We start from the raw sequence: 18,015 nt of genomic DNA, 5'->3' as shown, positions 1-18,015 counted from the left end.
ACATTGAGCCTCAATCCATATTGGGGGCTGCAGTCCTTGACCCTCTGCAGCAGGTGCTTCAAGTCCTCCTCAGTTTCAACAAGCAGGGTTGTGTCATCTGCATAACGAAGATTGTTGATAGATCGTCCACCAATCTTGACCCCACATTTCTCCTCATGGAGCCCGGCCTCCCAGATAATCTGTTCTGCATACAAGTTTAAAAGCTATGAACACAGGACACATCCCTGGTGTACGCCCTTCCCAATTTTGAACCTACTTTATATTTTGTATTCTTAATCAAAGAGCTCTGGTGACTTATTGGCAAGAGGTTGTGATCCCAACTCAAAAGTACACAATTCAAATTCACCACCTTCTCCACTGGAGAAAGACTTTACACTTGTTATTACCGAGAAATCTCCTTCAGATTCATAAGCTAATTGGACAAACTCATGGAAGTGTACATGTTAAATATGCCAGCCTGTACCAATTTTTTTAAAAAATCTAAAAGTATTAGGCAAACAATTACAATGTGCTTTCCATTAATTCAAGGGATTCTCAATAAGATAACACAGTTACAAGATGGTACCATGAATCTACGTAACAGACCAGACATAGATCCAAAACTCTTTATTACACTCCAAAGGTTTCTCAATAAGGTAGCAGTCACAAGACAGTGGTGTTAATTTTTCCATTAGTGAAAACAAAAATGCAAATTTTTATCTGCATGTTTCAATTAATTACTTCAAAATTTTTTTTGCTGCTGTTTTTCATTTTAAAATGTCTCGTGTGTGTTCTGTATAAATAACATGATTTCTTGATGTAAATTTGAGCAAGTATATTTTCTTATTTATAAAACCGAATACAATATTTCTCACAACATGTTAATATTAAGTTCAATTAAAAAAAAATCCATGTCCTAGGATTCTATATCACTGGGTTTTCCATACTAAGCAACTCTCAGTAGGAGTCTGCTCATCTCGCCCATGTCGGTCAAGGAGGTAAAATCACCCCACCTACTTCTCAGTGATGTATGGCTTTTGATGGCAAAATAAGGCATGCTACCCAATCTAAGTGATCCCATTTACTAAAATTTACAGATATGTGGTTCCTAGTAGATTTATTTCTGTATGATCCACCTGTGTTGTTGCTTCTGACTTTGATCAGGAAGGAGATGGGATGATGCCATTAAGCTTATTAATGACAGAAATTAATAGTAAGGTAATTAGTGTCTTGAGAGCTCTTTTCTTTTAGGGTCTTGTAGATCTTAATATAAGACTTCCTTTGTCACTACTCTCAAGGCTATAAGTGAAGAAGTTCTACTTATAGCTTTAAAATATATACCAGATTAAAAAATGAATAACATGTAACTTCCAAAGTACTGTTATTAGTTATAAAAAAGGAAATTAATGGTTCTTTAACCTTGGTTTTGGGTACTATATTCTAAATCAAGATGCATGTAAAGGCAAGATCTTTTAGAAATTCATATTTAAAAGATTATTGTGTATCTTCATAGGAGTCAGATGCTCTTAATTTTTTAGTTACACTTCTTTAATGAATTGATATAATTTTCAGTCAAATATTTTATTGACCATGGGACAATTAAAGAGGAGGGTTTTTTAAAATCTTATAGAGACATAGAGGAGTTCATTATTATGCTATTGAGTGTTGTCTGCAGCTTGCAAAATGACATGAATTAAGGAAATATTTTTTAATATACTGACGCTAATCAATGCTTTTCGAAGGTGAATGCTCTAATACTTCTATTATTGACACAAACTTTTCCTATTGTTTTTCAGTAGTGCACCTACAATAATGAAATACTTACTGGCTCTGAGAATGTTCTCCTTGCTGCTGCACCTGGACTGGACCTGTAGAGAGAGCATAAACTCAGTAATTTAGGGCTGATAACATGGATAGCCATGTATACAAATTTAATGGGCAAGCTCCTGAGGTCTAAAAGCAGAGGCTTTTTGTATCTCATATATAAAACAAGTTAGTAAAACTTTGTTATATATATATATTTATGCCTTCTTTAAAGAAATAATCAATTGATTTCAAGAAGAAAAATTGAGGGACATCATGCCACAATGTACAGAAGCAAAGCCAAAGGTATTTTTTGTGTATTTGAAATCAGCATCTGTAAAACAGTTCAATATATAATATATTCAGTTGTTAATAAGACCCTTAATCTCAGATCATTTAGCATATATGTTGATTCAAATAATAAAGTGAAATAATTCAATAAAGTTGTAATCAACTATTTCCTTGTAATCATCTGTAGTACATAAAGATATACCAAGAACAAACATAAAGAAATCCTGTTATACACAATATTTACCCTTAATTTTAACCATCTTTGTTATTTACCAATTAAATTGACTAGTTTTGAAAGCTGTTCTTTTGAAATCAACAAAATTGAACAAATATATCTCCATGTTCTTTTTAATTTAATTATTTTTATATTTGTTTGCATACAAAATTTTTATGCATTTTGTTTGTATACATTGTGTGGGTGTATATTTAATTTATCAATTAGAAACCATTAGCTTTGATTAAAATATTTTAGGTCAAAGTGGAAGATTCTTTTGAACCGTTGCTAAACTGTTGAATTCAGGGGCCTTATAAGGTGGTATTAACAATGCTGTTAATTTCAGAGGAAACAATTTAATATTAATATATGTGCTGCCTAAGCGAGCACAGAGGAAGCAATTTAAGACCATACCTCTTCTTCCCACTCTGCAGCAGCTTGCCCCCAAATGGATTTACTATACACAACAAATTAATTACTACAGCTTGACACAATCTATTTATAGTAATGAAACAATTTATGGAATGTTGCAACTTAGGGTGGGTTATGGTAGTCCTTCCCTGAAAAAAACAATTGTTAATGTTTAAAGAAACAACGACGACAACAAAAAATACCCAACACAAACATACATACAAGGGGGGGGGGAACAAAATCTCACACACACACACACACACACCAAAAAAAAATTCCAAATATTTTGTTCTCTTTTGGCCCAGATCGTTGCAATATTTGAAATACACTAGTATGAAGAACTTGCTGGATGATAATATTCTTAAATTCTTATCTTCAGATGTCTTATTGACCAACAATTCTGGACCAAATGGGAAATTAATGAAGTGGAAAGAAAATAGTATAGAAAGAAAGGCATGAGAGTAAGGAAAAAAAGGAGGTAGTGGTTCAGGGGGTGAATCAGGAAAAGAAAAGCTAAGCCTACAGGCATGATAGTATGTAAATGCAGAAGTTCTGCTATTTCTTATTGAAAATTCATATCGAGAAGGTAAGAATGACTAATGAACTTGCTGCAAAGTAAACAAGCAAGTTGGCAAATCATGGAATGGAAATGAGTGTAACTATACCACTATAGCCTTTAAGGAGAAAAGAAAACAAACACTAATCAACAAGGTTAATAAAGAGAGAAACTGTAATTTTAGAAAGCAATTCAAGAACAAAAGAGAAAGCTAAAATAGTGAAAGAAAAAGCTGGGAGAGAACAAGAAAAATAAATAAAAGGGGAAATGTTGAAAGACAAAAACGATTCAAAGAAGTCAAATGGAAGTCAAGTAGGTCTTCAACAAGACGTAGAAACAGAAGGAGCCCAAGCCCATAGCGCAAAGCAATGTTTGCGAATGGAAAGTAGCTCCTTTGATCAGTAATAATTACTCTTAAGTCGTAGCCTCTATTCCTCCAGAGTTCATCTTTAAGCCCTTCCAACCTAGAGTGGAGCTAGTGTATGGATAGAAACAAGAGATTTACAATGAACAGAGCAGTTCAGATGAGTAGTTCTAATTGTCTAATAAACTGTTTTAACAAATTTAAATAACAGCTAAGTGGAAATGGTGGTGAAGAACTAGCTGGTATTAAAAAACAAAACAAAACAAACAAATAAAAAAACTTCCAAATATCCTCTCCTGTTTCTTAGACGGTTTTAAAAATTAATATTAAAAAATCACCCAAAACATGATTTTAATAGACTCAAGTACAAGTGTTGCCTTGTGGGACCTCTGTTTAGAAATTATATGTCAAATAACTTTGAGGGATAAAAATTTGGATAGGAAAACAATTCCACTCCTTGAATCTGAGCACTTAACAAAGTTTACAGTATAACCAATGTTTTCCATTTATTTACACTGGCTATTTGAACCAGTTTTGACACAAATCAACAACAATAAAATTTATTTATTTTAGTGGTCTTGAATATAAAAATATCATTGAGGAAAACAATTCAGAAAACCCACCTCTGTTTAACATTTAAATAGATGGCAAATGACTCTCTATTGTATAATGTTATTAGTCATCTTTTAAGTATTTGATTTTATAAAATCCTACTACAAAGATTTTTACCATACCCTTAGTCACAGCACAGTAGGATTTACTTGGAACAATAAACCTGAAAACAACTCTTACTTTTCTTCTCAAACATATAAAGTACAAAGTAAGTAACAGAGGCTGTCTCTAGTTTTAAAACTGGTTGTTATTTTTCTGTATATTACCTTGCCTATAATCAATGGAAAAGAAGGAAAGCCCATATAACAAAATAAAACAGATTGTTTTACTTAACACCAAATTTGTCAGGAATTAATGAAAGACGTGGTGTCACATTGTCTACTCTTATTCTTCTGGACCATGCAATTCTGTTGCAATTGATAACTTATTTCATGATGCTGACAAGTAATTACCTTTGTAATAAAAACTCAATATAATGTGTATAAAGAGTATAATATTAACATTGATGGAAGAAATGAGAACACAAGGACTTGTATAAATAAAGTATTTGTTAACTTATCATGACTGCTTTAAAATATCAAATAATTTATTTCAACATGTATTTACATGTGTGATATAACTTTTGCTAAAGATAATACTGTCCTTAAAACTTAAAACATGAAACAGAAAATGACAGGAGGGAGAGCATGTATTAAATGATAAGAGATAAGAAAAATAAATGAAAATGCCTGGAAAAAGAAAGCTGAAATAATTTTAACAATCAACCACAATCTTTAGATACAGTTAGAGAAGTGACTTACCTTATGCTTAGGTCATAACAAGAATAGCACAGTGTTTAAAGTCAGCTCTTCATTATGGGAAGTACAATCGAAAGCCATAGGTTATAATAACATGAATTGCTACACAGAAATGAAGACTTTTCAGCCCAACATGAAAAGCTAACTCTTATGGAAGAACATTTCAAATTATGCTTAATGCAATGTGAACATTTGAGGGTGTTAACATCAAAACACATGGATCTCACACCAATAAGAATGAGAAGGCTTGATCTTTGAGGAACACAGAAGAATCTGTGACCTTAATTTGTGACACATAAGGGAAGGCACATCACTCTAACATTGAAGGATGCATGCACAATGTATAACCATCCACTGACTCCCCAACACTTGAACACGCACAGCCTACTGAAGTTCAGGGAAAGAATGTAGTGCCAAGCTGTAATGAGGAAAGCAGGACACACAGAAGCGCAGCAGTGGTCATGTGCTTTGAGAGGTGTTCTTTCCTTAAACCATCCCATCACCATGCTTTATTTTAAAGAAGCCAGATAAAGACCCCCCCTTTCAATGCTGCAGTAGCTACGAGCCCCCAGCTTGAAGCTAGTGTGTGGAATTTTGATCACCGTTCCCTGCGATGTCAGGGGCTCTCCAGTGGAAGCCAGATATGTAACACCAGTTAGTAGGGTGCAAATGTGTGAACAACAAATATCCTTTTCCTTCTGTGTTTCACAGAAGTGAGGAAGGAGAGAATAAAACCCATGTTAAGAACAGGTTCAGAACAATATAAGGATGTATAAATATTAAAATGGTGAACACATCTGATTGCAAATTAACACAGCACAGGTTTTATAAAAATGGATTATATTTTGCTGCTTATCAAGTTATTTTGTATTTTATTTCTTTGTAAATGTATGGGATAAATGTATGCAATAAAGCTGATATTAAAAAATTCTGTGCAGTTGGTCAGACAGGGTCACAGTCAAACAGGAAGGGAATCATTTTATTTTGATGGACATTAAGAAAGCACTATCTTCCTACTTGCAGCAGCATTTTACTAGCTGGTAGTTACATCTTAAATTAGAAGTTAACCTTTTTTATGTCTGATTACTTTTGATGTTTGACAGTCTACGGCAATGGCATAGGAAGACGCCATCTAAATTTAATCTCTTCACATTTTAAAAAATAAACATGAAGGGGTATGCATTTAAAAACTCTAAATTTCCTATGTAATTTTTCATACTGATATTCTGACTGATTTTAACATGGAATATTATTGTCAAGAAGGTCTTACCAACTCATAAGAAAAAAAATTTCAACTTTGCTTTCCAAAAACTGATGACAATAGCTATTTTATTATATTTTATGACACACATTTTTATTCATGTCAGACATATCAATTTAGTTAACATATCTGTCATTATTCTCACTCTCATCTTCTTCTCTCATCAATGTAAAAGCCAGAACTGACTTACAGCTGACCATCCAATAGGTTTTTGGAGGCTGTAAATCATAAAGTATGAAACTGCTCATCTTTTTGATGAGCATGGAGGGGCCAGTGGATTTGAACTGCCAGAGAGGGACTGCCCTTGATTAGCAGCACAACTCCCTACAGACTATGCTACCAGAGCTCCCTCTCAGGTCAGAGTATCTTGACCTTCCACTTAACGTGGCTTAAGTATTCCAGACTCTAGGCTCTTTCATAATTTGTTTTGGAAAACCTAAAGCTTATGCAGGTGAAAACAAACGTTAGTATTCATTATGATTGGTGGAGTCGCTGACAGTTTGATGTGCTCAAGCTGTTTCTAACCCAAATGGAGAGGGAGAAACTGTTTTTCAATAGCTCATTTTAGACCTGCTGGAGCCATCTGGCTAGCTAAACATATTGGTATGAATACAAATCATACAACTTAAGACATGGGTAAAGCCTGACCTTACTCCCTCAGATTATGCCTTCCACTCATGTTTCTACATTTTAGACAAGCTCTTTTTCTTACAGAGATACACTGTTGTTAATTTTTTTTGAATACAAATACTACTTGGATAATTGCCAGCTTAAAGTACAATCAGAAACAACTCTTTCTTTCCTTAAAATAATTTTTTCATACAATATTGGGATATAATTTACTACCATAAAAATGACTCACTTCTATTTGATAAATTTTATTAATTGTATATGGTTGTGCAACCATCATTATAATCAATTACTGGGTTTCCTTAACATTTTAAAGCATTTTATCTGAACCTACAGAGTTAATAGCAGGTGTCAAATCTGCTGGGTCAAACCTGCCGAGAACTTTTGTTTCTACCCCAGGTAAATTGAGCTAGACTATACATTTTGGTATGAGCTTATGTACATATAAGAATCACTTGAGGATCTCCAACAGTCACCTCGGGGTCTTGTTAAAATGTTGAATTAAGAATATCTGGGGTAGAAATGCAAGTTCTCAGCAGGAGGCAGAACTGAAATGAACATGTAGTTTGAAGTCCTAGTCTTGGGACATATTATTCAATGAGCAGAGTAAGCAGGGTTTAGAAATAAACTTATGCTAAGTTTGCTTACCACTTACTTAATTTCTGCCAGGACCATAAATTTGCAAAGAACTTTTGATTCTTTAGAAGTTGTTGTGGGCTTGGGAGAGAGACAGATGGTTTGATTTGGAATCTTCAATGTGGCAAAAAAAGTATTTTCACCACAGATTAGTAAGTAAGTACAGCCAACCCCTGCTTACTTTACATGCTAGGTAATTAGACCCTGCTCTGGTTAGTAGTTACCATAGTTACTCAGGTTCTAACTATTGATGTGGGTCTCTAAAGAGATTGTAAATTCTTGGAGGCAAAAGATCATGTCATGTATTCACTTTTTATTTTTCACTATGTCAAATATAATGTTTAGTACAGAGTAATTATTTGTAATTCTGAACGTTTGTGTTGATGGTGAAATTGTTCTTTGAAATCTCAGCAGTCTAAAGTTCAATTTTTTTTAAGTATTACCATATCATTACAGAACAATGCACTATGTTTTTATTAGCTTTAGAATAACTTTTACTTAATTGGACCTTGCTACTATTAAGAGATGTCATATAGAAATAATTTGTTATAGTCAAGAAATAATTGTTTTCTACAGAATATTTCTAAGAATTAAAAAACACAGTACTATTAAAGTTACTTAAAAATCAAACTGAATTCATCATTGTCAAGTCAATTTCTATAGGGCAGAGTACAACTGTCCCATAGTTTCCAAGGCTGTAATCTTTTTGAAAGCAGACTGCCACATCTTTCTCCTGTGGAGTGCTTGGTAGGTGTGAACAAACTACCTCCAGGGAGCAGATGTGTACTTATCCACTAGGCCAACAGGGCTTTTAAGTATTACCTTAAAAAATTACACCAACACCAAACCTACAGCTGTTCAATCAATTCTGACAGTCAGCTCTCATGGTTTCTGAGGTTGGACATTTTTATGGAAGGATGATGACTATATTCAGTCCCACATACCCTGATGGTAGATTTAATAGTCAATATTTTGGTTAATAGCCTGACATAGTACACACTACGCCACCAGGGCTCCTTAATATTACTTAAGGTTAGTCAAACATTGACATGTGAAGCCGAATAAAGGAGTTCTCTACACTAAAGATTTAGGGTCAGGGTAGGAATGTTCTTTCTCTCCAACCCCCCAAAAAAGTAGGACACCTTTTATGTCATATCACGGGATTACTAGAATGACAGATCAGAGAAATTTCCGACTCATCATGGTCCTTTTAATATATATTATTATTATTATTACTTTATTAAAATTATCTGAAGAACAGTTTTCCGAGTACTATTTAGTTGTAGAAAGAAAGCTCAAAATCACAGAGGAAAAGATTCCAGTGACATGTTCTCAGATTATTTGCCTTTTAAGCCAACCCAGAAAGAGAAGGAAAGAAAAGATTTGTTATAACATTAAAACAACAATCTCTGTCTTAAAATTCTATTTCTTTCTCTTCTCACTTATAATGACAAAAATGGGTATTTTTCTTGAAAATGACCTTTCCATAGTTCCATTCATCATTTTAGCCTAATAAATTATGACACAAATATTCAGTTTGAGACCAAGGACAACTAACTTGTGTATAATTAGACCCCAAACAGGATAGCATTTATATTCAGTTGAAGAACTCAAGAATTCTGGTTTATATGATGTGAAAAGCAATATGACGAAAGATACTTTGTTTGCAGTTCAAAAGTATGGTTTCTGATTCTACTTCTTTTTTCCTAGCTAGTTATGTGACCCTGGACATGATATTTAATATTTTAGCACTCTCAAATTTTAATTTCCTTATTGAAAAAATGGACAAAATGAAGTAGGATAATGTATATGAAAGTGAAAACGTATATGAAATAGAAAATGAAGTAGGATAATGTATAAGAAATAAAACAAATATCCAGAAGTAAACCAAACCAAAGAAACAAAAAACCCCCACTGCCATTGAGTCCTTCCAAACTGCTAGTCTTCCTTTAGGACAGAGTAGAACTGCAGTGCCATAAGCAGACTGCCTCATCCTTTTCCCACAGAGCAGCTGGTGGGTTTGAACTGCTGGCCTTTCAGTAATAGGCAAGTACTTAACCACTGTACTACCAGGACTGGCTGCAGAGGAATGTATATGATACAAATCTAAGTCATGAAAGTCAACTCTATTGAGCTGCTAACCAAAGGTAGCACCTTTCTGGAGATTTGAATTCCCTAGCAGCAAAGGGCAAATTCCTCCCAGGAAATTTACTTATTAAAAAAACAGCATTTCATTGTCTTTTTGGTGAAAATTTACATAGCAAATTAAGTTCAAATCTAACAATTTCGATATATATTGTCCAGAGATCTTGATGTTGTGTTGTTGTTAGGTGTCATCAAGTTGACTCTGACTCACAGCGATCCTGTGAACAACAGATCTGACTGTTGCCCTCTCCTTGCCACCCTCATCATCTCTGATAGACCTGAGCCCATTGTTACAGTCACTGTCAGTCCAGCTCACTGTTAGGATGAATCCAAGCCTATGCTGTAGGAGTTCATTCACGTCATTGGTCCTATAGGAGTCTTATTAGTTTCTGCTTCTGTAGAATAGGATATTGTACCTGACACGAAGTGCAGGATAAATATTTTCTGTAGTGATAATAATGGAGATGAGAAGATGGTGGTTATGGTGACTATGATACCATTTACCAAAAGTAAGGTACAGGTATTCTCCAATATACAACGTATTCCTGTTACTCTAAACTGCACTTACAACAGTCTGGGGTGGTGTATGTGTGCTTACGTACATCTGACTCTTAGAAAACATTCCTAGTAAGGTATTATGGGAAAATGCATGCAGAATATATGGAAAAATGTTACTGAGTATATAAACAATTTCCAAATATTTGACTAAGATAATATTATGGAAGAGATTAGTGGAAAAGTAATCCCTACGGTAAGAAGCTGAAATTAGAACCTGATAATGCTCTTGTGGAACAAGGTATAGGTCAGAAAGAAGGGGAATGGACAGACAAAGAGAAGACGTCAAAGTATTTTACAGTAAAGGATTACCTGGAACTGTTTTTCTAAACTAATTCAGAGCTTCCATTACTTGAAACTTGGACTCAAAAACATTGATCACATGCTAATGTTGAGAGGCAAGTTTGGGAGGCAATAATTTAACAACATGAAATACACGAAGGAAAAAAAGGATCATATAGACAACTCATTAATTTTACTAGAAATGTCATCCCCTTTCTCAAGGATAACCCAGGACTTTCCACGAATGACGTTTTTATTACAGTTGACAAATTGTCCATGTCATTCAACTCTTCATCATTATCATCACTGTAGGAGTAAACTGTTAGAATTTGTGTATCTTTTTAAAGTATGCATCAAAAACATACTTCTAAGTTTATATGAATATTTCCAATAATAAAAGACAAATATTTGAATTAGATACTAATAATAAAAGGTTATAGTAAGAAAATTGGTATTAGACTTAATTAGAATCTATTGTTTGGAAGAATCCTTTGTTAAGTCTGAGACTGTCTATAACTGGTACAACCCTTAATTGCTTTTAATGTGGAACTCTCTGTGCTTTTTCCCAAAGCAAAGATTGGTAATAAAAAGATTTTTTTGTTGAATTGGGAAAATTTGTTGTCAAAGTCCTTTCTAAAGTGCTAAAGTGCAATGATGTCAGTTTAATGAGTAAGATGTGCCTGATCTAAGCCATTCTATTTTCAATTGCCTTATGAGTATCTGAAAATTGGACATTAAGGAAGAACAAAGAAGATAGGCTGAAGAAGAAATAATGCCTCTGAACTATGATGTTAAAGAAGAGTAGTGAATACCCCATGGACTACTAAGAAAGAAGTTTCTTTCAAGTACAACCAACATGCTCTTTTAAGGCTAAGAGGGTGAAGCTTCAGGTTACATACTTTGGGCATGTTATCCTTAACACGATAGACTGATGTAATGACTAACAAATCAGCATGGTGGAACATAAACTGCCTTTTCTGTTGTTGCTTTAAAGAAAGAATTTTCTAATAAAGACGACATCTCTAATATCATGGTTTGAACTGTGTTCCCCTAAAATACATGCATATAATGATGGAATGTACAAGCTATATAGTGACTCCATGTGTTCTGGTACACCCAGCGGTTGTCAGATTGGGGTGGAATCTTTAGGCCCAACACTGCCCCAATTAGATGCAAAGGAAGCTATGGCCTATAATATCTTTTTATCTCAGAAGAGATAAAAGACAGGTAGAGAGGGGAAGAAAGCCAAATGTATGGCGGGTGGGGGTGGATCTCATTACCAGAAATAAAGAATTTCTAGGAGTGGAGTGTGATTTTTTTTAAAACCTGAGTCCCTGTATGATGAAATTCCTGGGAAGGCCAGAACATACAGAGGTCTCCAGCAAACATCAGGGCTACAGATGCTGAAGGAAATAAGGACTTTGCCCCACAATCTGCAGGGAACGAGAGGTTTCTCCTGGAGCTGCAGGACTTTTTTCAGCCTCTTAAACTACATGAGAGAAAATTTCTATTAAACCAATCTACTTGTGGTATCCTTATTATAGCAGTTTTAGATAACTAAGACATTTGGTAATAGAAATTATAATTTTGTGTGTTCATTTGCATGAATGAGAGAGATTTACTATGGTTTCATTATAAATAATCTGTATAAAAGTTTTTGAGTTACCAAATAGTTATTAATCCATGATAACTGCTAAACTTACTAGTATTCTTGAGACAGTTGGATCTTAAATGAATGAAGTGTGGAGGCATTTGTGAAGTTTGTGGAAAAAACGCATACGCTAAGACATAAAAATCATCAAATGATTGATAGTTGAATTAAAATGAATTTCTACCTTTAATAATTAATTCTATATTAAAAATACTTAAGTTGTATTTGGAAACAGAACAATGCTATTACTAATCACTTCCTGAGTTGCATTTTAAGTGTTAATGCACTTTGTTCACTTTGCATTCCTGTTCTGTCCTTTTTTTATACATATATATTTATTTATTTCTTATTATAGGCAGACAGTTCAAATCCAACAGCTGCTCCATGGGAGAAAGAGGAACAATAGCCTCTTGTGTATTTTATATCCTCTAAAACAAGCTGGAGTATCAGCTATGAGTTGGTTCTGACATGATGGTACATAACAAAAAGATACTAAAGTTGAATGATACTATTTCCCTCCCCCTCTTCAAGATGGCTTTTATGCCTGTGGGTCTCTACTATCTTTCTTATGATATATATATATTTAAAATAGTTTACTGACTTAGTAGTACAACTTAATGGTTTTTATTATTTGATATAATTAACAGATAACACACATATACATGTTTAAAATATGTGTATGTGCTACTTGATAATTTTGTGAGGAAGCATTAACATAAACTAGCCCAAACCAGACAGGGTATCTCAAAAACTACTGTAGATGTCCCTTCTTCAACTGTAGGGTTGAAGCCCATTAAAAACCCTCATTGCTGTTATAACACAGTGAGACTCCGGATCATAGACTACAAATGCCCCCCATGGGTCAAAGACTATAAAGCTTTATGGAAATAGACTGCCACACTTTTTGCCTTTGGCTTATTTAGCATGTTTGAATTGATATTCTGGTTAGCAACTGGACTCTCAGCCATGGTGCTACAAAAGCTTCTTTAACATATGCCACATAAACAGAAAGAACATATGTTTACTTTTTAAATATCACTATGATGTTCACATATGATGACAATTTTATGCAAAGCAAAATTAAGCCCTTGCCATACTCAGTTTCTTAAAAATGTTACCAGTCTTTTGATAAGTAGTTGAGTGCAAACCATGTGTACCATTTACATCTGTCTTTAAAGATATTCCACACATGGAATTTATAAATGATAATTTTCTTTATACATCTGTTCTTTATCTTTGGTTTCTTTAGCTTTTCCATAGAACTCAATATTTCTTCCAATTTACCACTCTTTTTATTAAAAAAACCCATCAAAATGATTTTTTATTAAACATTTTTTAATTTCTACTTGAGTGAAAGCTTACAAAGCATATTGGTTTCTTTATTGCATTATTCATATATTTTGTTTTATAACACTAATTATAATATTGAAAATGTCTGATCATCCACTTATTTTTTATTGCCTTTTCTTTCTCCCTTAATAAGGGTCTATTGTCTATTTATTAATATTTGCTCTCCTCTGCCTTCATTTTCATCGCTGGTAATTATCCAAAAGTGATTCTATCTGTATGTAAACCTTCTTTAGCTTTTTAGTAATAATGGTCTTATGCAATATTTTTCTTTTTGTGATTAACTTACTTCACTCAGTATTATAGTCTCTAGATTCATGCATGTTATCATTCAGTGTTTCACAAATTTTTTTATTATTTTTAATGTTGCACAGTACTCCCTGATCATAAAAAAAAGGGTCAAATTTAGGAGGCTTAATCTAGGCTATAAATAGTCTATCAAATTGATTGGGGCCTTCTAAAAATGAATTCCTATGTGTATCTAAAGACTTTTAAAATAGAGTAAAGGGAGAGCCTAAAGACTGAGGAAAAATTTAGTAATATTATGCCGGACAAGGGACTCATCTCCAAAATGCACAGAAAACTCTCACACCTCAACAAGGAAAAGACAAAACAACTCAATTACAAAATCGATAAAGGATATGAATAGATACATCACCAAAGATGACATTCAGTTGGCTAACTTAGGAAATTTTCAAGATCATTAGTTGTTAGAAAGATGCAAATCAAAACAACGAGACATCACCTCATCCCACTAACATAGCAAAGTTCAACAAATCAACAAACAACAAATGCTAGTAAGGGTGTGGAGAGATTTGAACTTTTACATATGGTTGGTGAGTCTGTAAACTCATGCACTGCTACAGAAAGTAGTTTGGTACATCCTTAAAATGTTGAAAACAGAAATACCATTTGATCCAGCAATTCAATGTTCAATGTCAGCAGCAGTTAACATGAGAAGGAGTTTAAGGATTTTTTTAATTTGTTTATTTATATTCTTCCCTGAACTTGTGAACAACAAAACAAAGTTATTTAAAATAAAAATAGAAAATGCTGAAATGATGCACATTAGATTTTTAAAGATTCTCAATAAGCACCTTAATATAAAACTGAGGGAGTGTTTCTTTTACTTTTGAAAGAGAGGAGCGAACTGTGGGTGGGTGGGGGGAGGGCTGGGCAGGGAGAGAAGTGCAGCAAGGAATGAATGGAAATCTAAAATCTCTGTAAATGTTCATTAAAATTATTTTTTTAAAAAAAATATAGAACTGAAAATTATACCATTTGCCTAAACCTGTCTTACTTAAAGTTTGATAGATTGCTTTTGAACCATCAACATATACCTCTTAAGTCCTTTTCTGGCATATGGATCTAAAATTACATATTTAATATAAAGTCTGCAGTCTATAATAAAGGGACAATTATGCTCCTATGTGGTTTTATAAACTTAATTATTATTAGGTCTTAATTAAACTGAGATAGGCACACATATTCTCATTTATAACTAGCTTTTGACAGTGTTACTGCATGACTTAGTATTTTTATAGCTAGAAATATTTTACCTGATTTATTCATTCTTACTAGTTTCATTCAGATTATACCTTCTATATTTCTATGTACTAATAGACCTAGAATGTAGGGACAGAATATTCTTAGATCACCATACTGGAACACTTCAGAAGCCAACTGATACAGACATTGCTGTTGCTGTGTGCTGTCGAGTCATAACCGACTCATAGCTGACCCTCCAGTGGGTTTTTAGAGGCAGTAAATTGCACTGGAGGAGACTGTCCATCCTTCTCCCATAATATACACATAGAGAGCTAAAACGGGTTAGGTTACTTCACTGAAAAAGAGTAGGGGAAGAAATCAGCAGAAAGTAAAAAGACAAATAGGATACTATGCATAATCCACAAACATAGCTACTAATCTGGGTGACTGAAAAAGGGCTAGACTACTAACAGAAAGGTTGGGAGTTCAAACTTATCCAAAGTCACCTTAGGTATAAAGCCTTTTGATGTGCTTCTGAAAAGTTACATTCATGACAACTGTATAGTGTAGTTCTAACTGGCACACATGGGACTGTCATGAGTTAGAACTGATTCACCAGCAACTCTAGTGAGAGCTCTGGTGGCCAAGTACAAAGGAGTTGTGTTGCCAACCAAAAGGCACAAAGTTTTAATTCACCAGCTGTTCTGAAGGAGAAAGATGGACAACCTCCTCCCATGCAATCTACTGCCTCTGAAAACCAAACAGAAGGTCGGCTATGAGAAAAATGTTAAATTTGCAAATGTTCTGTATAAATATATGTATTTATATACATTTATTATTATAAAGCATTAAGCAAAAAAAACAAAAAACAAAAAAACACAAAAACCCATGAAGAAGTACTACTTAAGACCCCAGAGTAAAACTTGCTGTCATTGAGTTTATCCAGATTTATAGCAACCCTCCATCAGATTTGTGAGGCTATAAATTTTTACAGAAGGACACTGTCCATATTTCTCCCAAAAGAGACTAGCTGATTTGAACTGTTAGTCTTTGGTTAGTGGTCCAACACTGTTTACTCTACATCACTGGATATCTGTGGTCACTGAATGAATTTTAACTCATGCTGATCCCACATTTTCCTGAAAACTGTGCTCTCTAGGATTTTGAATGACTGTTACTTTATGGAATTAGATAGCTTGGTGCTTCTTCTATGATGCTGTTGGGTGGGTTCAAACTGCCAACCTTTCAGTTAGTAGCTAGATGTAAATCAGGGATGTTAACACTACTGCTGATGCTACTAAAATAGAAAGTAACAAATGTGAGCAAGGATGTGAAGGGCCTGGAATTCTCAGCCATTGCTAATGGGAATGCAAATAATTACAGCTGTTATGGAACATAATCCAGATATTCTTCAAAAATTGTTACATTCTAATACCTATCATCCAATGTAACTGACCCAATTCCAATGCAGAGTGACCTTCAAAGTGGTAAATATTTTGGGGAGGAGTCCACTATTCTTTCTTCCATGTAGCAGTTAGTGGTTCAAACTGCTGGCCTTTTGGTTGGCAGTGTTACACCTTATGGAATATGACACCAATGATACGATGCCAACTTTCTTATTGGAAACAAGGTTAGTAAGAATTTGTCTCAAATATTTTGGGCATAAAATCAGGAGAGGCTAGTCCTGGAGAAGGATATCATGCTTGGGAAAGTGAAGAGTCAGTAAAAAGAGGAAGTCCCTCAATGACTGACATAGTCACTGCAACAATTATTTGAGGGGTGACAGATTATGAGGATTGCGCAGATCAAGTAGTTTTGTTCTTTTGAATAAAGGGTTGCTATGAGAAGAATTTAATGAAATTACATATGAGCAAGAGCCTATGGTGATGAAGGAGGAAGTTCAAGTTGCTCTGAAGGAATTGGCAAAAAACAAGGCTCCAGGAATTGACAGCATACCAACTGATATATTTCAACAGACAGACACTGGCCTAGATGTGCTCACTAAGTTGTGGCAAGAAATCTGGAGAACAGCCAGCTGACTCACTGACTGGAAAAGATTGATGTTTGTTCCCATTCCAAAGAACGGTGACCCAACAGAGAGGAAATTACCGAACAATATCATTAATATCACATGCAAGCAAGATTCTACTGAAAATATCCAAAAACATTTGGAATAATATGTCAACAGAGAACTGCCAGATATACAGGCTCAATTTAGAAGAGGTCGTGGGTACTAGGGATATTATAGCTAATGTTAGATGGATCTTGGCAGAAAGCAAAGAATACCAGAAGAATGTCTTTCTGTGCTTCACTGACTATGCAAAGGCTTTTGACTGTGTGGATCACAAAAAGCTGTGGCTGATTCTGAGAAGAATGGGAATCCCAGAACATTCGATTGTCCTAATGCGAAACCTATACTTGGACCAAGAGGCAGTCGTCAGAACAGAGCAAGGAGACACTACATGGTTCAAAATCAAGAAGGAGGTCCGTCCGTCAGGGATGTATTTTGTCTTCATACCTTTTCAGTCTGTATGCAGAACAGATCATCCGAGACGCTGGGCTGTACGAGGAGGAATGTGGCATCAGGACTGGTGGAAGAGTCATCAACAACCTGCGTTATGCAGATGACACAACCCTGCTCACTGAAACTGAGGAGGACCTGAAGTGCTTGCTGCAGACGATCAAGGACTGCAGCCTCCTATATGGATTGAAGCTCAAAATCAAGAAAACAAAGATTCGCACCACTGGGCCAACTGGCAGGATCAGTATGGATGGTGAAGAGATTGAGATAGTTAACGGTTTTCGTTTGCTTGGCTCCACAATCAACACTCTTGGTAACAGCAGCCAGGAAATCAAGAGACGAATTGCATTGGGAAAGTCAGCTGTGAGGGACCTCTCAAGAGTACTAAAGAGCAATGACGTCAGGCTGAGACTAAGGTGCTCCTGATCCAGGCTATAGTCTTTGTAATTATGTGCTATGCATCAGAGAGTTG

At 34.7% G+C, this 18,015-nt stretch overlaps 1 protein-coding gene across 1 annotated transcript in view; it reads right to left on the bottom strand.

Annotated features, from left to right (window-relative positions):
• Positions 1–18,015, bottom strand: part of LOC102844647 (gephyrin-like) — a gene marked incomplete at its 3' end in the record, with an annotated part of 706,808 nt that overhangs the window by 223,726 nt on the left and 465,067 nt on the right. Inside the window, exon 12 of the mRNA XM_006891835.1 lies at positions 1,805–1,847. Within this exon, the coding sequence (XP_006891897.1) occupies positions 1,805–1,847 (43 nt within the window). The remainder of the gene's footprint in view (positions 1–1,804; positions 1,848–18,015) is intronic.

The sequence above is a fragment of the Elephantulus edwardii genome, unplaced genomic scaffold, assembly GCF_000299155.1.
Source record: "Elephantulus edwardii isolate Elephantulus edwardi_28Jun2011 unplaced genomic scaffold, EleEdw1.0 scaffold00104, whole genome shotgun sequence".
NCBI classification, from domain to species: Eukaryota; Metazoa; Chordata; class Mammalia; order Macroscelidea; family Macroscelididae; genus Elephantulus; species Elephantulus edwardii.
Note: the sequence above shows the minus strand (reverse complement) of the source record. Positions and strands in the feature narration are given on the sequence as shown.